The sequence below is a fragment of the Lepisma saccharinum genome, chromosome 2 (genome assembly GCF_977018435.1).
Source record: "Lepisma saccharinum chromosome 2, izLepSacc3.1, whole genome shotgun sequence".
Classification (NCBI taxonomy): domain Eukaryota; kingdom Metazoa; phylum Arthropoda; class Insecta; order Zygentoma; family Lepismatidae; genus Lepisma; species Lepisma saccharinum.
This window is the reverse complement of record NC_139230.1, coordinates 13702692-13727746: the sequence shown is the minus strand read 5'-3', so window position 1 is coordinate 13727746 and position 25055 is coordinate 13702692. Positions and strand designations below refer to the sequence as shown.

Below are 25055 nucleotides of genomic sequence, written 5' to 3'. Positions count from 1 at the left end.
TCTTGAAAGATCCCAGGGGGCCCCAACGAGGAGGTGAGGAGAGTGGATTTGACTAAATGAGCCCTCCGGACTTCACCGAAATTCACTGCACCAAACGTATGGTGTTTGGATATAGGTTGCATATCAGTTCCATCAGGGTTTTTGACTCAAGGTCGAGAAATCCCATTTAGCCTTTGCCCCCCATATATATATATATATATATATATATATATATATATATATATATATATATATAAATTAAATACATTACATGATAAATTCATCCTCCAAATTGTCTCTCGAATGTGCGGTCCCCACCCTTGCGAAGCGAGCAAGAAAATTTTACGAAATGTACTTTTATTTGTATAAAATTTGAAATCGAGGGAGCAATTGCCCCTCTGTGTCTCCTGCAAGAGCCCATAACCGTCCGGAAGAAAAATGCAAGAAACACTTGAAAATTTATTTCATTTTGAGTATCCATTTGTCCTGCTATCCTTAGATTCTGCTAGTCATGTTTCTTTACTTCAATGTTTGCCCCCTGTAGATCGGGCATCCGTCCAAGATTGGGGGAGACAATGCCCCTGCCCCCCCTTTGGTTGCAGCACTGTTTGTGAGTGTCTCTTCATCAATTTCAAGTCATCACTCACAGTGGCGCAGAAACATTTTTCATTTGGGTGGTACAAAATTCAGCCTCCCATATATATAAACACACATACTACTGCACCTAGAAATACATTTCGGGGGTCCAACCAAGTGTTGCAATAATAATAATAAATAATTATAATTATAATAATTATATTTAATTAAATTAAAATATTAATTAAATATGTAAGTTAATTAATAGTGTATTGTTGTTATTACATGAATAGGTAAAATATAGTAAAAGAATAGAGATATAAAAGCATATATTCATTATCTAGCTTACGTGTAGTTAAGATCGCCAAGATTTGCATAAAAATAACTGCCCTGGCAAAGAATTTAATGTCAAATAGAAAAATAATTTAATATTTATTGAATAACAAACAAGGAATTAGATCCAATTAACGAAAAGTAAAGTTTCTGATTAATATTTTATGGATATTATCATTAGTTGTGTGCATAAATCTTTTGGAACCCTTCAAAGCCGTATGAGCCAAATTCCTTGCCTTCCAATAAGTTCAGCGATTATATAACAAATACTAAACAATTATATTTTGATTATTTACTTTTACTTCTTGGTAAGTCTTTCGGGGGAGTGTCCGAACCCCCTCCTAAAGACGTCCTTGATACTTAGGTATAATGTGAATGCATGGGAAATATTCTATTTTAGAACAGCGCACACGAATGTCCTGTTATTTAATACAAAATTTGCATAACTATTTTTTCTTAGAATTTATGTTTTTTTAAACAGATTTAGAAACCAGATAACAATTCTGAAACATATAAAGCTCTGGACTACGTTCTTGCCTTATTTGAATTTAACGGAACGAAAAATCAGGAGTTCGAAATGTGAGAATTGCGAGCAAAAATACATCTATTCATTTTAATGCAGGTTGAGATTAAAGGGGGTGAGGAGGATCTTGAGCCATCCCAACCTGGAATAATCATCTTCCACCCACTGGATATAGAAACCACATTATTGAATATATCATACTTATAGAGTTCCACTTCAGTTCAGTCCATTCTAATTTTAAATTCCCATAGCTACGCATAAAAATATCTTTAAACATTTTATGGCAGATGTGTACCACATCCAATGTATTTTAGAAGCCATACATTTGGTATTTACTGAGACGTTTGTTGGGCGTTATATTAAGAAAAAAACTCAGTTGAGATGGTTCCCGATCAACTCGTAAGAAGTCTAACTTTGAAATATTTGTGAAACATTTGACAAAGCATTTATTTGTTATATAATTAGCTGTAGCTAATGACACTCTTCAAGCACTGAAAGTACTATCATTACATATACAAACCGGAAATCCTTCAGATGTCAGAGAAAGCAAGGAAAGGCATACACCCAAAATGTTTTTTGTTTTTTTTCCAATCTTTGGTGGACAATATGAAGAACCGCCCAAGGTTTCCTTTCGTATGTAGTAGTATTAAATGCAGATACATGCGTGTGTTTTAGGGTGACATGTCAATTTCTCGTTTATGTGAAAAGGTTAACTTTAATGTAAGATCCAAAACCCATTCCCAACTCGCCGGCCACCATGGCGGAGGGGTTAGCATAGCGCGCTATGACGCCAGAGGTCCCAGGTTGGGCATGTGAGTGTTCATCAATTTCATGATATCATCGGCCATCCTCATCTTTGCGATTAGCCAAAAGTGTCAGAAATGCGAAGTAAAATAAACCAAATAAATCAATTAAACATTCTCATCTCACTCAAAGACCTTGCGAATCCAATCCAAAATCTACCAATAGAACCTGCAGTGCGTTTCATTTATCTCATGCATTCATCTGATTAATGTAATTTTCTTACAGATTGACTTTAGGGTTTAACTTAAAATACCGTTGTGTTTGTGTTGCATTCGATACCAAAATTAGATTTTAAGCAATTAATGTCCAATTATAAGTATATCTAATTCAGGTAAATATAATTCCCCCCCTCTGATAATATCGCAAATTGCACCTTGTTTAAATGTTTAGGAAAAATTTCATTTCACCTAGGAATGATATCGCGATGCAATGTGTCGAGAATTGTTACAGCCTGATCTCGTCTCTTGTGTGGCGAGGTCCTTCTCGTTCTTGTTGGTGTTAATTTTTGTTTCGGTTTCCACTCGGAAGTCATTAAAACTTATTCTAGATTCACTTCATGCTCAGATAGACTAATCGGGACTCTATTTTATAAATCTCTTAATATATATGGGTTTAAGTATAGTTTTCCGAACACCCCCATACAAAGTTATGAAAAATATGGGTGAGGTACAGCAGTACATTGTACCCTCCCAAGTTGGTCTGTAGCGTCTCGTCTCGTTCGTGTAAGTATTTCGTTTTGGAAAATTCCATTTTAAATATTCAAAATAAAATGGGATCAGTCATATACCCTTCTGATGAAGATTTGTATCTTATCTTCGAATCGACGCGGCCATTTCTTCAGAAAAGTGTACCCCCCTTTACGCAAAGGAGCATTCGTCTGCAGCGTGATTTTCTGAGAGCAAATCTGATTCCATCGTTCCACACACATTTTAAAAAAAAATTCATCTCCTTAAAGAGGTTTCCGAGAACTTAGGTCAATGAACTAACTAGTAGCAACCACAATGTATAGTGGAACCACAAGCGAAACAACCTGCGCACACCCGCGACTCCTGTGCACCGTACTCCCGCGAGGAGGGGAGGGGGAGGCCCGAGCTGAACGGAAGAAGGGAAAGCTGAGCGGGGACTTTTCGTCCAAGGTTTTTCCTTGTGGTCGCTCAACAGTAGAATAATGGTTCGAATTTCTATGGTAAGGAAGATAATGTTTATAAGTTATAAACAATATACACTTTTTTATTGGACGAACTGAAAATAGGTTCTATTAACAGTAGCACCTTGCGTCTGCTGTGAAATTACAAAGGGAGGGGGTACAGGGGGTACAACTCGATTTACGGATTTAGGGGTACAGTACCCCACTTCAAAAATTTAGAGGGGTACAATGTACCCCTGTACACCCCCCCCCCCCGTTCCTGCGCCACTGATCACTCATTGTCACGATTAGCTAGATGTGGTAGAAAAGCAACGCTAAGTAAAAAAATTAAATATCCACTCCCCTCTCTCTATCACATGAATCGCTATTACCAGACGGTAGACTGGGGAAACAAAAAATTATGCAGTTCAAACTTTATAGCAACACATCCAAGAAAAACATCCAAACACATTAGGCACCTTTAATACAAGACTTCTCAAAATGTCACAACTGTTCTAGATACTTAAAATTGTGAGATCATTTCCCGAAATCTGAATCTGGAAGGTAATTTTTCCCCCAATACTGATACATTATACGGAATCCCACACACCTTCATAAATTATAAAATCAATTAATGTCTTTGTTATGTTGCTAGAGTAATAGGGGATATAATATTGTAAAGAGTAGTGAGAATTCCAGGTAGGAATGTGTTATGTATTTTTCCCAGGGGGGGCAGAGCAGGCTCTCAGGGGGAGGCAGTTGCCCCCCCCCCTGCCCCCCTCTAGCTACGGGCCTGGTTCAATTTCACATTAGATAATAATGGAAAACAAGCACACAAACTGTATTTTTAAGAGACAGAAAATGCACGACGAACATAATTCTTTTTTTGTACATAAATGACACGTATAACTTTCATGTACAACATATATTTTGCACATATGCAACATGGAGCAGGCGCAGATCCAGGGGGAGGGTGATAGGGGTGATCGTCACTCCCAACTGTCTGAAGTTTGGATATATTATTATGCTTAATATTTTTGAAGATTCAAATGTTTGTCTTTTATCTCTAAGTTTAAGACACTTAAGAATATTGTTTTAAAGTTTGATTAAAGTTTACCTTATTCTCGGAATTGGACCTACAGTTTATATTTGGATCTCAACTACTGTGCAATATGCCTCAAAATGGTATCGAATCCGAGATCCCTTGAAAAAAACCTCATTTGTTTTCGTTATTTATTCACTTTATTCCTCTTATGATCGTTCAGTTTACCGTGTAAATGGGAGGAATTACAATAACCATATTATTAACTTATTCCAGCCCTGGACATCTATTTTTGCAAGACAATACTCCAGTCTCTAGAACATGGAAGTCAGCCTTGTCCCTGTTTGGAGTAAGGTGCTATATATTGTTTACATAAAACAGTGCAAGTGTAGATTAGAACTGATTCTCGATGAGGTGAGCTGCCCAACAAAAATTCGCCTCTCTCAACTGTAACTTCTGATCCGCCACTGACATGGAGCGACATAAAATAAGAAAATACATGTGCAACATGTTAACGCTAAATTGTGTACGCATTCAAAGTTTCTTTAATATTATTTATACATTACATAATCAATTCATCCGTTTCATAACAATCAACAGTAAAAATTATGCAAATTGTCTCTAAAATATGCACTCTCCTTTTCCTCAAAAGAAATGTTCATGCATTTAAAACAAAACTGTTTAGCAGCAACAGTTTGAAGTACATATTTGGTCTTACTTCTCTCTCTGGTAATTTAGAATGCATTACAGAAAAGAATCATATTGGGATCTAAGCGAGCCAGAAAATGTTTTAGATTCAATTTTTAATCTGAAAACAATATTGATTTAATAGGGTGCAAATAATTTCACGGGGTGCCATGGCATTCTCTTTAACATTTTTTCATTTAGATCGTTTGGCTCACAGGGCCGACTCCCGCCACCCCATAGCAAGAAAATTCTGAACTTGACTGTAAGAATAGGAGAAATTGCGAGCGAAGCGAGAAAGAAAATTTTACGAAATGTATTTTTATTTGTATAAAATTTGAAATCGATGGGAGCAATTTCCCCTCTGTGCCCTCCTGCAAGTGCCCTTGGCCGTCTGGAAGAAAAATGCAAGAAACACGTGAAAACTAATTCCATCTCGAATATCCATTTCTCCTTATATTCTTACATTCTGTTAGTCTTTTCTTTTACTTTAATGTTTGCCCCCTAGAATAGACGTCTATCCAAGATTGGGGGCAATGCCCCCTGCCCCCTTGTGGTTGCGCCACTGTTTGTGAGTGTCTCTTCATCTATTTCACGTCATTATTCACTGTCGCGATTAGCTAGAAGAAGCAGAAAAGCAACGCTAAATAACAAAAATCAAATATACACTCCCTCCCTCTACCACATGAATCACTATTACCGAAAGGTAGATGCGGGAAACAAAAAAATGAGTAGTTCAAACTTCATGGCAACACATCCAAGATAAACATCCAAACATACTAGGCACCTTTAATACAAGACTATTAAAAATGTCACAACTAGATACTGAAAATTGCGAAATTATTTCCCGGAGTCTGAATCTGGAAAGGGTCCCCTCCCTCAATACTGGTACGACATAATACGGAATCCTGCCGGCCCCTGTGGCGGAGTGGTTAGCACATCACGTTACGACGCCAGGGGCCCCTGGTTCGAATCCTGGCCTGGGCATGGTTGTGAGTGTCCATTCATCAATGTCATCATATCATCACTCATCTCCATCTTCGCAAATTAGCCAAAAGTGGCACAAGAAGCGAAGTAAAATAAAGCAAATCAATCAAGCATTATACGGAATTCCCACATACCTTAATAAATCATCAAATCAATAAATGTCTTTGTTATGTTACTAGAGCAATACAGGATATAATTCTTTAAAAAATTGAGAATTCCGGGTAGGAATGTGTATATTTTTTACAGGGGGGCAAAGCAGGTTCTCAGGGGGTGCAGTAGCCCCCCTGTCCCCCTCTAGCTACGGGCTTGAATAGACTATTTGTCTTCTCGTCAAAATTAGTTGATAAGAACTTTGTGTTGTTGTTTCTGATGATTTAAAAGCAAGGAAAAATAACATAACAGCCTTATTTTTCGGCCGAGTCTGCTGCCACGCACGTGTCAGCAGTAAGAATAAGCATCAAATTTGCTGCTGCCACGTAATTCGTCTGCTAAGAGGATGTTACAAATCTTAAGAACAGATTAAGACGAGAGAAATGCAAGTTTATGATTAGTGGGAATGGATGTACAGGTAATTTAGAACCTTTTTCTTTAGAAAGCATTTAGCGATATTATTTTAATGCTAATAGAACTTAACCTAACTACGAGAGCATATAGGTTTATTATTAGAAGAATGCTGAGGGACCTAATCTTAAAACATTTTTGTGAAAGTAATCGTTACAACTTTACAGTATGTGTTACAGACGTAATTGCATACATAGCATGATGAAATCACGATAAAACAAAGACCGAGTCTACTGCCACGCGCATCTTTTTTGAGGTTCCAGCAGAAAAAGAACGTGGCAGCAGACACTGCCTTATTTTTCCCAACGGAATTCCTTCTCGTATAACAGGCGTGTCGCGCTACCGAACATGGCTGCCAGCGCAAGCGATTTTGGTTGTAGCTGACGTCACACATGTTTTCTCTATACTCGTCCATCTATACTCTATGGCCATTGGGCACGTGTGCGTGACGTAGAATATTCTGGTACAATCTGGCTGGTGGCTTGTACTTGTGATTGGCGCAATTCTCGCAAGGTAAGCACTTACCTTTATCAGATACCTGTTGTGTTATTTGTTCATCCGGGTTCTTTTTGCATTAATTTTATTACGATGCTGGCTGGGTACGTTCTTATCATGGTGTATGATTTTTGTGTATGCACGGCAGTTCATTTTATGTATGCACTGCAGTTGATGGCAGTTGATACTACAACGCCATATCCTAGACACGTGGGATAAGTCGCTGTAATCAGTACATGTGGGAGTCAAGTCAATTCATGTTGTTAAAATACTATCTCTAAATATCTTCTTTAAATTAAATACTTTTTTGCAGAAACTACTAGACAGAACATCCTCGTTACAGGAAAAGGTTAACGATACATATTCTTCTTGGAACTCCCGCCAGCCGCAATGAACCCGCCAAAAGTAACACTTTTCAAAAGCCCTGCTATTGCAGACTTTCCGGTCGGGATTCAAGTAACATTCCCACCGTAGACCTTTCGCATTTCCACTAACCCTGTAATAATGAATAGAAATGTCCAAAAAACTGGAATCAAGTTGAACCGGTTCTCTAACCCCCCCCCCCCCCCCGGATTTCGACATCGCTGATTTCAAGTCCCCAAAGCAGAAAGCTTGTTATTTTTATTAATAACATAAATACATTTTAGTTACTTCGTAGTCGAACACATTAAACAAAGTAAAAACTACGTTAGATCGAACTAATGGAGTGCAAAATACATGAACCAGAGCAGAACTTCACATTTTCATATTCTTCTATTTAATCCAAATAACACAGACCTACATGAAGTAAAATAAAATATTTCCAATTTCCTCTTCCAGTTATTTATCAGATTCATATCCTGATTTAGTTTCCAGAAGCTACTACACTGATACATAAGTCGATAACAAAGAACTGTGAATGATGGATATTTGGGGCAAATGTTAATTTCTTGTTAAAACTATTGGTAACACTTTACTATACCAGAGACGGATTTCTTCAAATTTACAGGAGAAAGTACTTACGCAAATCATTTTCTGTAGCGTTGTTGATGTTCGGTAATGTAGTTTTGATCCATTTTAATGCAAATGCATGTGGTTTTCTGTGAAAATCTCTTTCCGACGCGCTATTGCTGCTGCTGCCATTTGCTTTCTGCATGAGAGCCCAATGTTCCATGTGTTTGATGACGTAAACGCCATAGTCAGTGTTTCAACCCATGCCGTCTTTTCACTATTAGATGACGTGTTGTTGTCTGTATATGCTCAATTGAATGAAAGGAGTGCTAATGGAACCTAACCTAACCTAGTAGGCATACCTCGTCCCCGTGATGGTTCGTGGGGCTATCGTGAAATTTTGGGCTAACGTCGATGGTTTTTGGGGCTACCCGTGGATGGTTTTTGGGGCTAACGTCAATGGTTTAATAATTACTCTTTACGTCAAAAATTGAACTTTTTTCGTGAAAAAATTTCGTGGTGTTTTTAAAATTGTTATTTTTCGGTGAACAAGGTTGCAACACTGCATGCACACTCCAAATCGACAAAACACTGGCAATACGCACGATGAACGGGTAAGCTATCGCCATATTGTGTGGAAATAAGGAAGAACAGTAAGTACTCGTTAATGTAAGAAATATACATTATTTTCGTTAGAAATTCATTATTTCACCTAAATAAATGTTCCGCAATGCAGAATAGTACGTTAGCAATGTAAAAAAGTGTGAAATAAATCATTGACAGGTGTCTCTGGTATAGTAAAGTAGTACCCTGCATTGGGAAAAATTGTTTAACAAGGGATTTCGGTTGTTTTTTTTTAACGAAATTAGTATCTATTGTCGACATATTGAATAATTATTGTTCGTTCTTTTCTCACTTCCTGAACACGCAAAATGGCGGGAAAATCTTGACTAGCATTGTGTTTCAAACGGCAAAGCAGTGTTTCAACCTTCTTAACAGAAAAATTACCGCATAGTCCCGAAAACCATTCCCGCATAGCCCCAAAAACCATTCGGGATAGTATGACCATCCACGAATAGCCCCCAAAACCATTCCTGCATAGCCCCAAAAACCATTCTGGATCGTATAACCATCCACGAATAGCCCCAAAAACCATTCACGGTAGCCCCATGCACCATCACTGTAAGGTTAGGTTAGGTTGCTTTAGGTTGGGCAATATAGTGAAAAAACGTGTGTGTTTGGAAACACTTACCAAGGATTACGTCATCAGATGCTCGCAACATCCGCTTCAAGTACATGGATGGAAATGCAAGCAACACCTCTCGTGCATCGGACGGACATTATTGTAGAAAAAAAACATGAATTAGCTGCCCAATACATTGAAAATTGTGAGAAAACACGTCTACGAACTTCCGAAATTACACAGATACTCAATTCCATAAGTACTTTTTCCTGTAAATTTGAAGAAATCGGATTCCCGGCTTTGATAGTTTTACCAATTTCTTTTATGCTCGTATTCAGACAAAGTGGCAAATATGTACTTCAATTATTTAACCTTATAGTTGTGTTAGTGTGAGAGAAAAGGGGGGGGGGCTAGACCAGCTAACTATTGTATATCTGTCCATCCATCTGCCATTTTTTATGCTACATACATAATAGTATTCTCAATAATTTTTTGCACTGAGAGGGACCCTTGATATTTTACATGCTGGGGCCACATAAAACTGTGCTACGCCACTTAGTGTAACTTGGGGCCTAACTTTAGGAAGAGCAGAATTGTATTTCCTATTTTTCTATCTCATAAAAGTAGAATCCAGGACTATTTTGCTAACTAGCTGTTACATTTGAGATCAAATCACTTTGTTTCTAAAGTCCCAGAAGGTCAATAAAAATACCTTTAACTTGTAAAATTTAAACAAATATGAAAATGTTGAGACAAGTGCCCCCTTTCTACTGCCAAGCTACATCTATGAGTGGAAGTAGCTTTTGGAAATTCCATTAGAAAAAAAAATTGCAAAATTGAAGGTCAGTTGTACTTCTGAAGCAGATTTATACCTGGTGTTTCATAAATAATTGAGGAGTTACAAAAATTTATTGCAAGTAAAGTATTGAACTTACGTAAATGAAACCAGTCCAGAATGATCAAGGATATCAGTTTTTTTTTCACACCTACAAATGTTAAATGTGTGCACCACGGGTGACACGGCACACATCGACACAATATAGTCTACTTCTTGCCACACTCACTTCAACATGGGCCTGTTGATAGTGTCTATCGAGGCGATGATATGCTCCCTTAGGGGTGCGATATCACGTGGCATCTTGATGAAACCCTACAAAACGAAATCACACGGTGTAAGGTCCGGTGATCTTGGGGACCAAAATGTTTCACAGAACACTGTGAGTGATGTGCATGATTTGAGTGTCGCCTAGCAACAGGGATATGAGCTCTCAGCTTAACAAAACATACATGAACAAACTGTTTGCATTCCTCGATCGTTCTGGACTGGTTTCATTAACATAAGTTCAACAGTTTACTGGCAATAAATTTTTATAACCCCTCAATTATTTATGAAACACCTGGTATAGTATCATTACCTGAATTGGAAAATGTTAGCTGGGGGAATGTTTCGTGAGGTTAACTGGGGGGAGAGGGGGATGCTTCCATGGTTTGACATGGTGATAATGAGAGAGCTGGGGATACCGTCCCTCACTTAAAGCACTGTATAGTATTACCTTTCATCAATCACTTACCTTTTTAGAAATGTGTACCTACCCATACACAGAGCGATATTAGCTTGCAACCTGACTTCCTTAAACTAAACTTTGTCTTATTCCTTAATTTTAAAACAAATTTTACCTCCTTGAAAACTTTTCCAAAAGCACAGATCAAGTGAACTAACTAGTAGCACAATTTATAACAATAGGTTTACAGTTGTTTCAAATCTTTGGGAGAAAGAGATATCGTTTGTACACAAAATAAACTTTTTCTGCTTACCTGTTGCAAATTAGATTCTTTGAACAGCAGCATCTTGTGTCCGAAAAAAAAATATTTGTTGGGGGTACAACCTGGATCTGTGGATTTAATGGGGGTACTATACCACCCTCTAAAAATTAGGATGGGAGGTTACAACATACTCATGTACCCCCATTTCTGTGCTACTGCTAACTGCATGAAATGTACCAACAAAAAAAAGAAAAAGGAAGACAGTTGTGTTGGATATTGGAGAAGTCTCTCCCAGGATATAATAATAAATTTGGAATAAAATCAGTTTATTTTTAGTTTATAATAGTTATTATTTCAACCAATGAAAAGCTGCTTAATGAGGGCTATTGCACCCTGGAGTTTTGGTTTTGGATATATACAAACATTCAAGAAAATAATGTAAATGTTATTTGGCAAAATGAAAAGTGCTGGTTATTGTATCCATAATATGGGTGATTAGCACTTGACCAGTGGTCGGAAGTAGCGCACTACTTGTAGTGTCGCTACTGTAACTAGCTTCAAAATTTGTAGCAGTAGCTGTAGCGGCCCTATATTTTGAAAATTGTAGCTGTAGCGAAGCTACAAAATTCCTGTGGTTGTAGCGAATTTCATCTCTGCATTTTGCAAAAGGTTCATAAAGACAGTTTGTTACATGGAAATATGGATAATCTAGATTATAAATACTATCTTGATATTGTAGATTATAGATATCTGCATAATTTATTTAATTAGTAGGGGAAAGTGGGGTAAGACTGGGTAGCTAACACTCGAAGGCTTGCTGGAGTTAAACTATTCGACCTAGAGTTTGCCAGATTTAAGTAAAATATGCATTGTTTAACTGAGTACACTATATATCATTCCTGAAAAGTCATAGTTGCACTACTTTTTTATCAATGATTGAACAAAGTCAAATCACCCGGTCCGGGTGCATATGTTAACTTTATAGGAAAATAGAAAAACGAGATTTTCAGTGGAAAAGTAGCAGAAATTTTAATTTTATACCTATGACAAGTTGGTTCATGCCTTAGCTGAACAATTCAAGAAAATTAGTTACAGAAATCGCAAGTAAAGTAGTTGTCTTCTTCCTCCGCTCCACTGCAGCTTGCGTGGGCCCAGCCAAGACACTTTCCACATTGGATCCACCCTTCTCCTTGTTCTGAGTTAGAAAAAACATCATTACAAAAAATATAATTTAGTCTTAAATGATGGGTCAATGATGACTAGTGGCCGCTGTAGCTCAGTCGGTAACGCGTCTGACTACCATGCTAAAGGTCCCGGGGGAGATCCCCGGCCGGTTCAAATCCGGGAACTTTTCTAACGATGGAAGCGGCCCCAGCGCCCACCCAGTGTCGAATAACATGGGTACGGGGGGGAAACCCTGGGGGGTAAAGGCGGTCAGGGGCGTGATGCTGATCACATCACCCCGACTCACGACCGGATCAAGAAAGTGTGGGGCATTACCCCCACATCCCCTATAAGCCTTCATGGCGTGGTGTGCTATGCACAGGGGAGCACTTTACCTTTTTTTTATGATGGGTAGTGCCCGGTCTTGCCCCACTCGGCATACCCAGTCTTACCCCAACTGCAGAGGTTATAAAAACTAAACAGAACCATGCTGCTATTGGACTAAATCTGTATTGTTTGTTAGGGTATAAATCCTTAGTAAACATATAATAAGCTGGACTAAAGAGCGTTTTATAACTGTAATGATAAATAAGGATGGTTTAAAAACAAAAGAACATTAGAGAGATGACATTGTAAGACAAACTCACCTACACAGACGCCGTGAATTCAACAGCAACAACACGCCAATATGGCCACTGCTTCTTCTTGACTAGTGGAGTGTAGTTCACAATCTTTCCGCTAGAGAGGATAACTAATGATGCCAGAACCAAGGTACCCAGTTTCACCCCACTACCCGATCTTACCCCACCTTCCTCTATAGAATAATATCTAATATCCAGATAATTAAACTGAACTGACATATATCAATATATTCTGGCTAACAGCTACATTATTTGAGATGCATCTCTATTTTGGGAAACAATCCTTGTTTGCGGCAACCCTGGAAAGAAAAGATTCATTTGCACCACCCCAGGAAAAAAAATCCTGTGGATATCCATGGTGTAAGAAACAGGTAAATGTCATAAATTACTGTGTAAAACACATATTGCAGTGCAAAAACAAGCGATCCATTCTCCACTACAATGACAAAGCAATAGTGCCAGCAATCATTTACTCAGTACGTTAACAGCATTGATCATTGTCAGTATATAGGATCTCGCCAGCAAGAAATTATTGTTACAAGAATGATAGACATACACTTTCTGGAATTACAATGATTTTCGTCATAATATTCTGTAACTTTCGCTAATCATGGCAATGAGAATGAATGGTTTATTTTGTTATTTTCTTATCTAGAGAAGCTTTTCTGCCACTTTTGGCTAATTGTGAGAATGAAGAAGAATGATGATGATAAGCAGTGTGGGGAATGGAGGAGCAGGAGAGATCCAACCTTCCAACTAGGCATCTTTCCTAGTTTTTGTTTTGAATCCACTTTATGCACAGATAAGCTAATCGAAACTGGATCCAAACCACTGGTGCCTTCGCCAGGTATAGAAACCTGGGGATCCTTTGATTACAAGGTAACAAAATTTCCACTGTCCCTTCAGGGAAGCATTCCCAACAGGAAACTTATGTAAAGCATAGCTCCACCTGTTGCTCATTTAACTATATGAAAGCTATCCACAATGTTAGTGCAAACATCTAGCAAATTACGAGAATTATGATAATAAATAACAAAATTATTTTCCAGTAAGTAAAACTATCATACTAGGGGCTTTTTTAGAATATACATGTGGTTGTTTCAAGTTTTTGTTATATGCAGAAGTAGTGCAGTAGCGAGTAGCATAGCGAGCTACTTTTTGGTAAATGTAGCTGTAGCTGTAGTGAAGCTACATCTTTGGATAAGTGGTGGTAGCTGAAGCGAAGCTACTTTCGAAATACAGCATTCTGTTCACTGCCCTTGATATAGGAGGAATTCTCTCTGCTAATTTACAACCCGGTTTACACTGAGAAATTTCTTCTGAGCAGTTTTCAGAATTTCTGTTATTCTATAGTATGTGTGATTTCTCAATATTTATATTAGATATTACTTATTCCTATTGCTTAGAATAATGGAGAACGACGACCGCAACAGGAAGATATTCAGAAGTCTGCCTCCAGTGGTCAGAAAGGTGCTGATGGAAGACATAGAAGAGCAAATGATTGAGGTAATACCTCATTTTTACTCTAGGAGCATGGTGTTTAAAATTAAAATTGAGATTCCACACAAAATATGGTGTGCCCATTCTTTGAATATATGTACAATGCCTTTCACGGCCAAGATGGCCGTGGAGCGGCAGCTAGCGTACCAGGAAGTTAGAGTGCATCTGCCAGCAAAGTGGATGTAACATCCATGTAACTGGAACCACTAGCTATGCAAAGAAATGAGCTCATACAATTACACTTGACAGTTACAATTGAAATGAGCACAAGAGGTTTTGGTAATGTTGTCCTCCTGCTTCCACACATTTACGTCATTTTTTTTTTTAAATTTTCACTAACACGCATCAGTTTTTGGTTCAGTTTCTCTGCTGAGGTTTTCTTTCAATTCCTCTAACGTATGGCTTCAGCTTTAAAAGTTTGATAACTTGCCACCACACAGACGTCATGCAAATGGCTGTTTCTTGTGTGAGGTGCTGGAGGGATTTGTGAGGAGTATGTTGTAATCGTGCATCGTCAAGTTTCTCACCAGTAAGCACATGACATTTTACCCTTTGCTTCTTACCTAGAACAGACCCTGTTTCCCAAAATGTGTTCACAAGTATCTGAATACTCTCTCTGTGTGGAATGGGAACATCTGGAAATTGTGCTGCAAAATGCCTTCTAACTTCCCTACAAGAATTCGTAATGATGTAAGAGTTGTACATAAAAATATAAGAATTCGTAATGACGTAAGAGTTGTACAACAAAAAAATGTTATTTTCAATTGTATGGATAGCGTGGCAAAAACAAAACAATCTAAAACACTTGTTATCGTGTTAATACTTCACAAACGCATGCAAACTGTACACCAGCTATCTGGATATTGAAGCATCTGACGCGTCCAGTGCCAAGGTCTGCATACAGCTGTGGGCCTAAATGCTGACAGATGCACTCGTAATTCCCAGCATGCTAGCTAGCTGCTGCTCCACTTCCACCTTGACCATGAAAGGCACTATATCAGACCACCTGGGTGTTGTTTGTAAGTATCCTTACATAATCATCATTCACTGTTGTCATAAAATTTCACAAAATATGTTAAATATGATTGGATTTGTGGTTGCACTGTACTAGTGTTGAGTGTAACCATTATTTCATATTGCCATTTTGCTCCTAAATAAATGTAAATGTGAAGAAAAGGAAGTACCCACAATTTAGTTATAGTATTGTGAACAGAATTAATTGAAAATAGAATGTCCTGGGAATTGGAGAAAAGTAGGAACATAACTATAATTGTAATTTCTTGGTATGAGCCTAGATAAATTGCATATATTTCAGGTTATGATCCCAAAATACAGAGCACAGCTGGAACCCATTCTAGCCCAAAGGTTGTCTCCACAAAGTTCAACTTTTCAACGGATAATGCAATCTGCAGAAAATACTTGGAAAGAAAGGATAAAGTCCAAGATTGCCTGGTACGAGGCAAGTGCAACATACATGGGCTTCAATGTGGTTAGAGAGAACTTGGTCAAAACATTGCAAGAGCAGATGATTGATATTCTTACTGAAGCTCATGAAGATGTAGTTGGCCAGCAAGGATTTGGAGGGAATGGTGAGTGCATTGTAAATACATTATTTTAATTGTAGGCATATTATATTGCCACAGAATTTTGTTGGATCCATAAAATTATGAATTATTAGCTCTGAGTATTAATTAAATGTCTCTATATGCATTTTCTGACTATTCTCAGGTACATAAAAAGTAAAGTCCTCCCCTGTGCTTTGCACCATGCCATGAAGGCATATAGGGGGTGTGGGGTTAGGGTCCCACACTTTCTTGATCTCAGGCAAGCTGGGTGTAATGTGATCAGCACCATGCCCCTGGCTGCCTTTACCTCCCAGAGTTTCCTCCAGGTACCCACTTTATACGATGCTGGGTGGGTGCCGGAGCTGCTTGAGCAGGTTGAAAAAGTCCAGGTTCTCCCCCATCAGGGATCGAACCCATGTCTCTCGCATTGTAGTCAGACATCCTAACGACTGAACTACCGCGGCTTCTTTCTCAGGTACATAGAATTTATATTGTCACTAATTCTTGATGCAGAAGAATGACAGCACCAAGGTAATGCTGCAGGTTGTTTCATACACACACGCACAATTGATATTGATTTAGGGGCCTCCATGATGGCATGGCTGTAATGTGGTTGCCTTCTAGTCGAGGGGTCCCAGGTCGATACCCAGTGGAGGCACACAGTGGTTCAGATCTTACTTGCTAATCAGGACTAGACCTACAGTTTAAAGTGGGATCCAAGCCACTATTTGCCTCCACTGGGTATCAAACCCAGGACCCTTCGATTTCAAGCTGTCTTGTCAACTTTACCACTATGCCATAGGGGAGACCTGAATATTGACATTTATTTTACAAAAACATATGTATTATATTCATAAAATTTATGCAGAATCTTGGTAATTTTACTGATATTGATAGATTTAGATTACCGATTAATCTGTCCTATCCCAAATTGTAATATTAAACAGTATAATTTTTGTCTGCACCTGGCTTCTGACTCGTGTTTTTGTTCATTATCAGAAAGGTGCCTAATATAAAAATAACAAAAGTTTAATGCTTGCAGGGAATGAGGTGCTTGGAGAAGGGAATCAGGCAGGTGATGAGGATCAGGCAGGTGATGGGGATCAGGCAGCAGGACCAAATGTTGGACCCTAGGAGCCAAACAGTCCCTAAGAACTTAGGAGACTTGAAAAAAGTGAGTAATATGTATTTGCATTTTGCATAATTATAGGATATTTGAACTCATGATCACCATTTTTTGCATACTCTGTGGATTGCTTAAACTTCAGAAAAGTATTGGTGATTATTTGACTGAGAATTTATATGAAAATGCATGTTTTTATTGAAAAGACATATTTCCTCCAAAATTATTGTTTTCTTATGCATTTTATTTTGCATATATAAACTGCACATTTTTATAGCTTTTCTCAGGAATACTACTTGTTTTGAACAAACATAAGCTTCTATAAATTGGAAATCTTTGAATAACCTGTAGTAATCAACCACCATGTGGATGAAATGAGTCACTTGAGTCACCCTCACTCTACAGGGGGGGTCAGGGAGAGGAATGTGTTTACCACCATGTGGCTGTAATGTTGCTATTTTCATTTTTTTAAAAAATAAAAGGATACAAATGTTTCTTATGATGAACCATGAATTGATTTTCAACTTTATGTGATTATAGGCTCACAGGGGTACTAAGTTGTAGAATTAGAATCTTTATATTTGCTTTGATTAATTATGTGGTTCATTGCAAATTACCAAACAGGAAGTTTTTAATAATATTTTCTTCTAAATGTTGTTGTTGATGGAAAGCAGATTTTAAAATTTCACAGGGGGGGGGGGGGGGGAGGGATGACTCAAACCAAGGCACCCAAAAGTCAACGTAGTACACCCCTGTAACTACTTCTCCCAAGCCAACAAGGCTCTGTCCTGGACCCACAGCCAGGATAATCCTTTCTGAGGTTGTGTTGTCCTGTGTACTGAGGCCCCCATTTACAGCCTCAACCTTTAACCTAGGTAGAGATTTTAGCCTTTAGAGATAGCTTAGTTTTAATTCTTGTTAAGTAGTGAATGAATGAATCAGTTTTAAAAATTGAGTAAGAAAATTTTTAGACATATTTTATTTTCTTGTTGGTGGTTTGTCCTCAATATTCTTTCAGTTAAGGGTAGGCACAATCCCAACTGCCATGTTTTGGACATATAATTATGCCTAATATTTTTGAAGACGCGAATGTTCTGTTTTTTATCACCAAGTTAAACAAGCTCGAGAATATGTTTAAAAAGTTTGATTTAAACCCACTTTATGCCCATGATAGGCTAATCGGAACTGGACCTACAGTTTAAATTTGGATCCAAACACACTGTAAGATGCCTCAAAAGGGGATCCAACCCGAGACCCCTGCAGAGAATGAAGATTCGTTTCTTTGTTTATTCCCTTTACTCCTCATATCTGATCATTCAGTTTACCATGATAGTGGGAGCACCATATGATAGTAACAACAAAATAGTCCAATAGTCAGTACTGAAAATGAGGTGGGATGTGGGAATGGTATCCCCCCTAGCTAGCAACATTTTTGCACTTCTGTCTTATTGTCACCATGTAAAACCATAGGAGCTTTCCCCCAGCAAATCCCAATGGGCCATCCCCCCAGCTAACACAATATATTCAACTTCAAGTGTTGATATTAGTAACCATCTATTCCAGTCATGGACCAGTGTTCAGAGAGTTACTTTTTAAAAAGGTAAATAGTTACAGTTACTCATTTTAAAAAGTAATTGTAAGTTTCTTGCAAACAAATTACACAAATCGATCATTAATTGTAGTGAAATAATTTGTGAAAACTTACTTGTGTTTTTACTTATGTTACTGGTACATAAGTCTTCGTATTTAAGAAATTTCCAATGGAGGGGATTTTAGAAACTGACAGAAATAGCATGAATTTACTATCTATCTAACATACCGGTTCCTCTCACTTGCTGCTCACATATGTGTGTTTGTTTGTGTGTTCTTGTGTGCGTGTGTGTCTTTGTATCTGCTAGAGCAGTAGTTCCCAACCTTTTTCAGTCCGGGACCCACCTTGAAGGATATTACACTTCATGAGACCCATAAGCATGAGCGCCATCAAAATTACTTGTAGGGGTGTGCACCCAGTTTATAGTCATGCTTTTGCTAACAAATTACACATATCTCATTCTAGAAAAGTAAATATGTAATTTAAAAGACTAATTTACTCTAGTTTAACATCTAACTAAACACAGATGCTGAAATTGAAAGATGGCGGTAAAAAGCAATGGTAGAGCATGAAAACAATATATCTTAGTACTTTAAATGTCATAGGTTTTTAAGACCCAGTAAATACATTTTCAAGCTCTACTTCACGACCCACCAAATGCCCTCTTGGGAGCCAGCAGTGGGTCGCACCCTGTAGGTTGAGAAATGATGTGCTAGAGAGATCCAGTGGGTACCTCATCAATTTATGGGGTTTGAACATTTCCATTTTACGAGTCACTTAACTGCAAATGAAGCTTTGTACAATTTTGTTTAAATATATGGGCCATTATTTTTTTAATAGTTGACGAAAAGTTGCCGATTTAAGTGTGTATTTTGACCAAAAAAAAGTTCAAGGCCACTTTATAATTAGAACAGCTGCAGTGACTGTGAGGCCTGTTACTGTGTATATAATTTTGTAATTCACTTTTGTTTTGGAAGTGATCAAGAGAATGAATGTAGATTTTTCTGTAGTTTAGTAACGATTTTTGTTCGGTGATGCTATCAACTTGACAAGGCATGCTGAAACCGAACAATATTTTACAGAGTCCCACTCTTAAGTTATGTAACACAAGTATAGTGTGCATTTGTGTGCTCGAGAGAGAGAGAGAAAGAGAGAGATCATTCATATAGAATACATTGGGATAAAGAACAATCACTCCTCCCCCTGCCCCCACACAAAAAAAACACTGACAGTTTCAATCTACAATTATGTAGACTTAAGCTTTCATATGTGCATTTGCTACCTCTTGTCTTCTTCAGTTTTGTTCATATTGTTCATAGTTCCAGTACCGTCGAATTCTTTCGTAAAAACACTGAATTATTTCAGGATGTCCCTTTTCATTTTAATCTGGTATTCTAGCAAAGAAAAACTATCGGATGCTGCTTACACAAGGGGGAAATTATAAGGCCACAGAGGAACAAACTACAGATACAAGGGACACTTCACAGCACACGCCTGACAATGGCAAACTCTCAGCTTTGGTAATGAATTCTCCTCCTAGAAGCTTATCTTCCCACTTCTGGGAAATCCAGAAAAGTCCTTTATGTGCCTCCTATAAATATTTCATTAGTCACAGAAAAAGTATATATTTTGAAGGTTTTTTTTAGAAAAATGGGAAATTACCAAAACCATAAAAAAAGTTTAAAGGCCATGTGCCACAATTTTTCACTTTGTAATGCAATGTTCTCCTCTTGGTCCACATAGCAACAGGTGACTCATTAAATAGGAATGATGTCATTCACTGTTGATCAGCATAGCAACAGCTTTACAACCTACAAGAAAGCCATTTCTTGAACCTGGATTGTACTGTGCATTATATATGAGATATAATAGTTTGTCACTTTTTCCTATCAAAAACCAGGGTGCGCATTATACACACATTAGATTAGATTGCTCATTAGCATTATTTTTCATTGGTTTATTTTTCTTGTTACAGAAAATCAAGGATCTCCAGGATATAATAGATGTATTATTAGTATTAATTTTTAGTATATCAATTTAGATATTCAGTTACTTTAAATTTTGTTGATAAGAGTATTTTATAGGACTGAGCTGATCCCATTTTGACTCAAAATCCAAGAGTACTCAGGCGTTGGGACCCAGTGGTATATTCTGAAAATTTGACTGGTTTACCACAATGATTCCCTTTTATTGTATACATTTATTATGTATTAATTAGATATAATAAAAATAAAACACGAATGCAGTCATGCAAGTAAAACAACAACACAAACCCAACAAGTACAAATTTTCTGGCAATTTCTGATGTACTATAAAAGTTGGTTTACCAGCAGTAAACCAAGTACCATGGGAGAACACGCCACTGTTGGGACATAACTTTGGGTAGGAAGAATCAAACTTGGAGCTTACCTGTTATTTCACATTTCGTGTTTCCTTCATGAACCAAAGCAGGCATGTCTCCATTGATGCTTTTACCAATTACCACTGATACCTATGCAGATACTTTGAAATTAAAACAATCTAAAGCAGTTCAGATTCTAAAGTGGTTCAGTACATTTAAATTTTAACATAACTTTTCCATTAGAACTATACCATATCGGTACCATATTATCAGTTTTGCTTGAAAATAATTGTAATTTCACAGGAGATAATTATCTAGTCAAAAAAATCTCTCTCTCCCCTCCATAATGTTACCAAAAATATTGAAAATTAATAATTTTGCGTAATTTCTAGGATATTTAGACTGCGAAAGTGCTCCGTGCTATTTTTTTTGACTCCACGAGACACATACACTCTGGAAAAGTTTGGGAGCAAGTATCACTGATTACATTTCAACCAGTACTTTCTGATACAGGCACTGGTTTCAGCTCAGTCCTAGTTTTGTATTAAGTTGAAATATTTGTACAATTGAAGTCATAAGTTCATAAAATTTGTCATTGTTTCCCTTAACAATGTAACTGATTTTCTTTTATGTATAGAAAAGGAGATGAAAGTATGGTGCTCTAAGGCAATGTTTCTCAACCTTCGTAATACCATAGCCCAGTAAATTATCTTGTAAAATATCTTTGCCCGTATCCCAACAATTTTACTCATAAATAACATTATTTTTAAAACTTTATACTTGGATTAATACATATCCTTGAAATTAAATATTAAATAATAAAGTATGGCATAATCATAAAGAGTAATAGTTCGATTATGTATAAACTAGTTGACAAATATAAAATTAGGTTTAAATTAATTGGCAACCCTGGTTCTAATGCAATCTTTTAGTCTACTCAGGTCAACATCATTAAAATAATTTGGTGAGACCTGATTTTTATTGGCATGTTGAATTTTGAACAGCAAAAAATTCCAATTAACCCTTATTGAGAAATCAATGACACTCCAGAATCTGGTAACTATATTATTAATTTGATTTTAATGGTGTTGGTTGGAGAAACTAGTGTGAAAATAATTATGCCTTGTAACTTCATTGTTCAAAGCTAAGTGACTTGCATCTTTTTTTTAAAATTTATAATTCCCTCACACAATATTTTAACTCCACAATATTTGTTCATGATAATTGCTGCACAAACTAAAGTGATAAATTTCAGGAGAAACTTTCAATGCCCAATATAATAGATGTCAGTGGCCAGTACTGGGCTGCAGCCTGGCAATTGAGAAACGCTGTTCTAAAGTTACTGTGAATGGTACAGTTTAAAACAGTGGCACCTCAAATACATTTTTTTAGGGGAATGTGGTTAAGAACGTTTAATGTGGAAATGATGATAAAATGTTAACATTTTGCATTTGGGTTAGAAATATAAACAGGGAAATGTAAAATCAATCTGCAGACTTGAGAGAGCACCATCTTTTTGTTCCTTTTCATTTATTCTACTGCTGTCCAATGTGTGTGTCAGCATGAGTTCATCATTTTGTGGACTGTTTTATCGTATCTCCACTTTTATTGGAAATTAGTTGATGACATCATTGTTTTCCATTCTTGTTAATGTGCCATGTTCTGAAGTGCTGTATCCGGATGTCAAATGGAGTGAATTATAAACACTAATAAAATGTTTTATGAAAATCGTGTGGTGTATTCAAAATCCATATAAATCAAACTTCAATCAGCTCTTCAAACAGCTTTCTTGAAGAGTTAGTAGATGGACATACGATAAAACAGTATTCAGCTGGTGATATGAAAAATATCTCATACCGAGATATTTTAATTATTTTTTCATGAACATGAATGTGAAATTCACATATTCTGTTTCTGTCATGTAAATGCAAAAAAAAAAATCAGTTCCTATTTCTAAGAGATAATTATTCTAGTCACCACATTACATATCAGGAGGTGAATCATTGAGGTATTTTGTGTAACATTTGTAATTTCATATCATTCCATTCCTTAATGATGATGCTTGTAACACAGAAATGATGTTTATGAAAGTCAATGGCAGGCAGGATTATTAGATATATATAGGATGGCCAGTAATAAAGTGGTACACATATCATATTTTTTTATTATTTTTAAGAGTTTTAAGTACGTTTTAAGTTAGATATGATTTTTATGTACTAATAATGCAAGTAGAATTTTGTTAAGCTAATAGCATCATCTAAAATGGAAGTAAATCTCTTCCAAGAAAGCAACATGTTTGTCTTGTGTCTTGGTAAGTAAAAGTTTATCTCCAAAAGAAATCAGTAAATGGGAGATGCATGATTTCACTTTACTGCTAAGGAGAAGAATGGAGATACGTCGATCTGACTCCAAATAGTTCTCTTCAAAGTGAGTAGATGCATTAAAAAAAGTGAACACTGCATTTTTGGAGTTACGTTGCTCTGGTTCTCACATGGCATATTGTTATGATTTGACAATGCTTAACATAAGATATTATGCTGTTTGCCTTTTGTCATCCATCTAATATATTGAATTAAAAAAATTAACTTGCATATTTAAATAAAATTAACTCTCATAATAATTAATTAAATTCCGTCCATTACATTGTATATAAATAAAGAGTTTGTAGAATTTTTGGTAAAAGTAGGTTGCTGAAATGTCAGATCATATCTAACATGTGATAATATTATGGTGCTGTGTGTCATCAAATTGAATATCTATTTTATATTATATACACGTGTCAAAGCTGTGATGTACAAATAGCTTTTGTTAAAAACATGTAACTTTGATTTGAATAAAATATTTGCATTAACAATTTTTTTATTTTCCTCTATTTTCTGGAGCTGCAACCAGGACTGTTCACAGCAAAATTTCTTCCTGATTGACTAATTGCAAAGTTGATGATAAGCGATGAGGTGATGAAATTGATGAATGGACATTCACAAACACCCATGCCCATGCTGGATTTCGAACCCAGGACCCCTGTCATCATAGCACACTGATGTTTGGGTCCAAAGCAAAGCTTGCTCCATTGCATTTGCTAGACAAAACAAAGACAAGGTTTATCCTTCAACTTTTTTAAACTGCATCAGTCTGAATGTGATGATAATTGATTTAGTTTATTTTACTTCGCATTTTGTGCCTCTTGGCTAATTTGCGAAGATTGGGATGAGTGATGAAATTGATGAATGGACATTCACAAACAACCAAGCCCGACCGGGAATCGAACCTGGGACCCTTGGCGTCGCAGCGCGATTTGCTAACCACTCGTCCACAGGGTCGGGCTGATGATAATTGAGTTTTGTATTGTTTACAAGAGGCGCGCGTGCACGCACACACACAAGAGCATAATTTTAAAGGCTATGTTTTTTTCTCAAGGAATAAGAGAAGCTGAACACATGATTATTTCTAAGGCTTGCAGGTTATATGAAAAATTGGTGTTTTGTTTGCAAAGTTGTCACTGGTGAAAATTCATCAATGACTTAAAATGCAGTGTTTTTGCTGGCAGGAACAGAGCATGTTGGAATCATCTACTACAGCTCATTGCTCACCACTTCAATATCTGGTTGGCTAAGATGTGATTTTGTTTCATTGGATTTATATTTAGTGTTACTTTTCTGCCACTTTGGTGGCTTGTGTGTAGGTCCATGTACATCGAATCACCAGAAAAACAATGGAGGACATCATGAACAATGAGTGAAATTTATCGCAGCTCACGCAATCGGAATGTCTTTTTCTGTGCAAAATATTTTTTTTTTTATTTCTGAGGAAATCGAGCACGTGGTTGGGCAGGAATGATAGTGTAACAACTGCTTGGTCTTTATTTTTTTGATGGCTCTGTTAATCAGCACAGTTATCTGAGAATGATCAAAGATTGGTTGCTTCCACAGTTGATGACAAAAGGAATTTCCAACACTGTTTGGTTTCAACATGATGGCACACCCGCGCATTTTGCTTTCATCGTCCGCAGATGCCTGGATGAAATTTTCGCTGCATAGGACGTGGGTCAGCAGAATGTCCAGCTCCATTGCCTTGGCCTGCAAGAAGACCTGATATCAGCACAGCAGACAAGGCACTCTGTGGTGTTGTGAAAGAAGAGGTGCA

The 25055-nt window shown here is 37.1% G+C and overlaps 1 protein-coding gene across 2 annotated transcripts; it reads left to right on the top strand.

Moving 5' to 3' along the window:
- The first annotated feature begins 7040 nt into the window (after positions 1-7040).
- LOC145983919 (uncharacterized) lies at positions 7041-23752 on the top strand. 2 transcript variants are annotated; one of them, XM_083117055.1, is made up of 5 exons: positions 7041-7128; positions 14199-14298; positions 15608-15881; positions 16900-17031; positions 20547-23752. In XM_083117055.1, exons 2-4 carry the CDS (start codon positions 14203-14205, stop codon positions 16989-16991), a joined length of 462 nt encoding a protein of 153 aa, XP_082973181.1. In that variant the 5' UTR covers positions 7041-7128; positions 14199-14202; the 3' UTR covers positions 16992-17031; positions 20547-23752. The 2 variants fall into 2 exon arrangements, with proteins under 2 accessions (XP_082973181.1, XP_082973180.1); XM_083117054.1 differs by lacking the exon at positions 7041-7128 and adding an exon at positions 7154-7214.
- The last annotated feature ends 1303 nt before the right edge of the window (positions 23753-25055 follow it).

Excerpts from the sequence above, each read along its gene's own strand:
- LOC145983919 (XM_083117054.1), top strand. Across the intron at positions 14,299-15,607 it reads TAGAAGAGCAAATGATTGAG|GTTATGATCCCAAAATACAG; the intron begins GTAATACCTCAT and ends CATATATTTCAG. Across the intron at positions 15,882-16,899 it reads GCAAGGATTTGGAGGGAATG|GGAATGAGGTGCTTGGAGAA; the intron begins GTGAGTGCATTG and ends TAATGCTTGCAG.